Here is a 2,500-nt window from a genome sequence, read left to right on the forward strand (position 1 = left end):
AGGAGGAGGAGGAGGAGGAGGAGGAGGAGAAGAAGAAGAAGAAGAAGAAGAAGAGGTAATTGTGAAAGCTTCCATTGTCATTCGTTCTGTGGAGACACAGCACATGGGAGAGTCAAGTATTAATTTTTAAAGTGCATTATTTTATCACACTAATCCATTTTCCTTCCAAAAGCCAGAAAAATAATGGATACGACATCAAGTAGTCAACAAAGGACTTCAAATACATGTACTGCACTTCTAGTTTAAGTAAGTTTTACCGCACTTGCAACACTATTCGGTCATATAAGTGCCGAAGATCAGAAGTGTTAGATCTACTATTAGAAAGTAACATGCAAAAAAAAAACAAAAAAACTGAGATAAGGACGATAGATGCTTGATGGGAAAGAAAAAGCAAACCACACGAGAGTACCCGCTCACCACCCACCGATATTGTACTTACTTTCATGCCGTGCAATGTGCTAAGATGCAGACAAACACCAAAATACACTAGATGTCTATATCAATCAAGCACAAATGGCTCAGTGCCAGAACAATCAATACTGAGACCACTATACAATAATGATACACATTTTAAACCTTTTTAGCGCTGACACGTTTCTGTCTATAGTTGAACAGACAAAAAAAAAAGGTGAAATAGTATAAGTTTAGCGCCCCCTATCAACACTATTTAAGAGGCGGGACCTCCGAGTTTAACGTCCATCTCCGAGCGGACCGAGCCAAGTGGGAAATTCAGGTAAAGTACCCTTCCCAAGGACACAACGTCGGACCGAACTGAGGCTCGAACCCCGAACCCGCAATCTCACTAGGCTACCGAAGCCACTTTGGAAAGAGAAAATAACATGTACTCTCGAAAAAAAATTCAAAGTAAGCCATAATACCTTCCCCATAAAAAAAAGGAATCCGCACGAAGTGCATGCAACTACATCTTCTGTAACGTTCTCTCTACGTAATATAGGCTAAGACCTTAAACACTGAATAGATACCTTTCTTCCTTCCTTCCTCCCCCCCCCCTCTTTTCCGTCCTTCCTCCCCCCCCCCCTTCATTCATTCCTTCATTCCTTCCTACCTCCCTTCCTTTCTCCCCCCTTCCTTCCTTCCTTCCTCCCTCCCTCCCTTCCTTCCTTCCTTCTTCCTTCCTCCCTCTCTCCCTCCCTCCCTTCAAACACACACACAGACACACACACATACACACACAGACACACACGCACACACACACATACATGCACACGTGCACACACTCGTCAGCATCACTACAAAACCTGCATAGGAGAACGTGCTTGGCATTTGGGGATAAACAAAAGAAAGAAACCAAGCCTCACAAGCAAAGGTGACAAGATTGATACGTACTATTGGTACCGAGTCGTCGTAGGCCTTGACCTCTGAACTCGGTGAGGGAGTCATGACGAAGGCGAGGTCAACCACAAGCCCTCAGCAACAAGGAAACCCTTCACAATGAAAGCAATCTACGAATTCTTAGTCAGGAGAGTTCTTCTAGCACGCGACAACAGCATTACCCTTATCTTTCACATAGTAAACAGTTCAATTCTCTGGACGCCACGTGGTATTCGAAACCAAGAAGAAAATAATATTATCCAAGCGAATAGACGTCCTCCGTTTAGAAGGAGATTGTGGAAATCGCAGTACGTCATTCGTACGTCACTTTTGGGGTAAGGACCACAATAACAGGTCAACTACTTCCGTGGTTTTATTTCTGTATAATCATAGTTATATTCCAACAGGGAAAAACCCAGCTCTCTTTTATCATGACGTGTGTCCACACCGACACGCAAAACACTGCTCATGAATCAAGATAAAAAGAACACATTATTATACCATAGTCACAGCTTATTCATATATTCTAATAGATGCACTTGGTGGCATTATTGATGTTCCTATCGCGTATTAGTTGCAGACTATTTTATTCTGAGGTGCGACTTTTTCGTTTTCTTTTACCGCGGTCAATATTAAAAATGTCGCCTTTTGCCAGGGCATTCTGTCTTACAAAAGTCAATCCCAATCTCCTCGGGGGAAGAGATATGTCTTGAAACATCACACCAAACGAGCTACCGGTGGCATCATAATATCACAATTGTACTATCATAATTTGAGCCGTTCGATACAACCACCGGGAGCAGTCCCAGCTGCTCACATCCAGGCGGAGTGGGGCGGCGTAATCAATCCACACTCGTGTACGTACGCGCGGCTGCCTTCTCCACTATCACAGCCATTGTTTGGATGAGACAAAGAAAAAGTCAGGTCCGAGACATCCACGAAACCATTCCCCCAGAACCACTTTTCTGTTCCTCATAAGCAAAAATACGTTATGATATATTGAATGTCTTAGACTGTAGTAGCTGACGACTGGTCCCTTAATTTGGTGACATCAACGACTTCTTCGATCACCCAGGAGTCGAGTAGTGTTCCTTAGTTGGCAAGCATTTTTTGAATTATGAAGTCCAACCAGAAAGGGAAAAGCGTATCCTGTCTGGTAAAAACATCA

General features: G+C 43.3%; 1 protein-coding gene across 7 annotated transcripts in view; it reads right to left on the minus strand.

The window, feature by feature from the left end:
* LOC101853313 (myogenesis-regulating glycosidase) overlaps positions 1 to 2,500 on the minus strand; it is a 111,077-nt gene that overhangs the window by 4,005 nt on the left and 104,572 nt on the right. For 4 of the 7 annotated variants that reach the window (XM_035969536.1, XM_035969535.1, XM_013081959.2 and 1 more), the window contains exon 2: positions 1,348 to 2,500. This exon is cut by the window's right edge. The exons of the other annotated variants lie outside the window; for them this stretch is intronic. In XM_035969536.1, the coding sequence (XP_035825429.1) occupies positions 1,348 to 1,401 (54 nt within the window). In that variant the 5' untranslated portion in view covers positions 1,402 to 2,500. The remainder of the gene's footprint in view (positions 1 to 1,347) is intronic. 7 annotated transcript variants of the gene reach the window in all.

The sequence above is a fragment of the Aplysia californica genome, unplaced genomic scaffold, assembly GCF_000002075.1.
Source record: "Aplysia californica isolate F4 #8 unplaced genomic scaffold, AplCal3.0 scaffold00153, whole genome shotgun sequence".
Lineage (NCBI taxonomy): Eukaryota > Metazoa > Mollusca > Gastropoda > Aplysiida > Aplysiidae > Aplysia > Aplysia californica.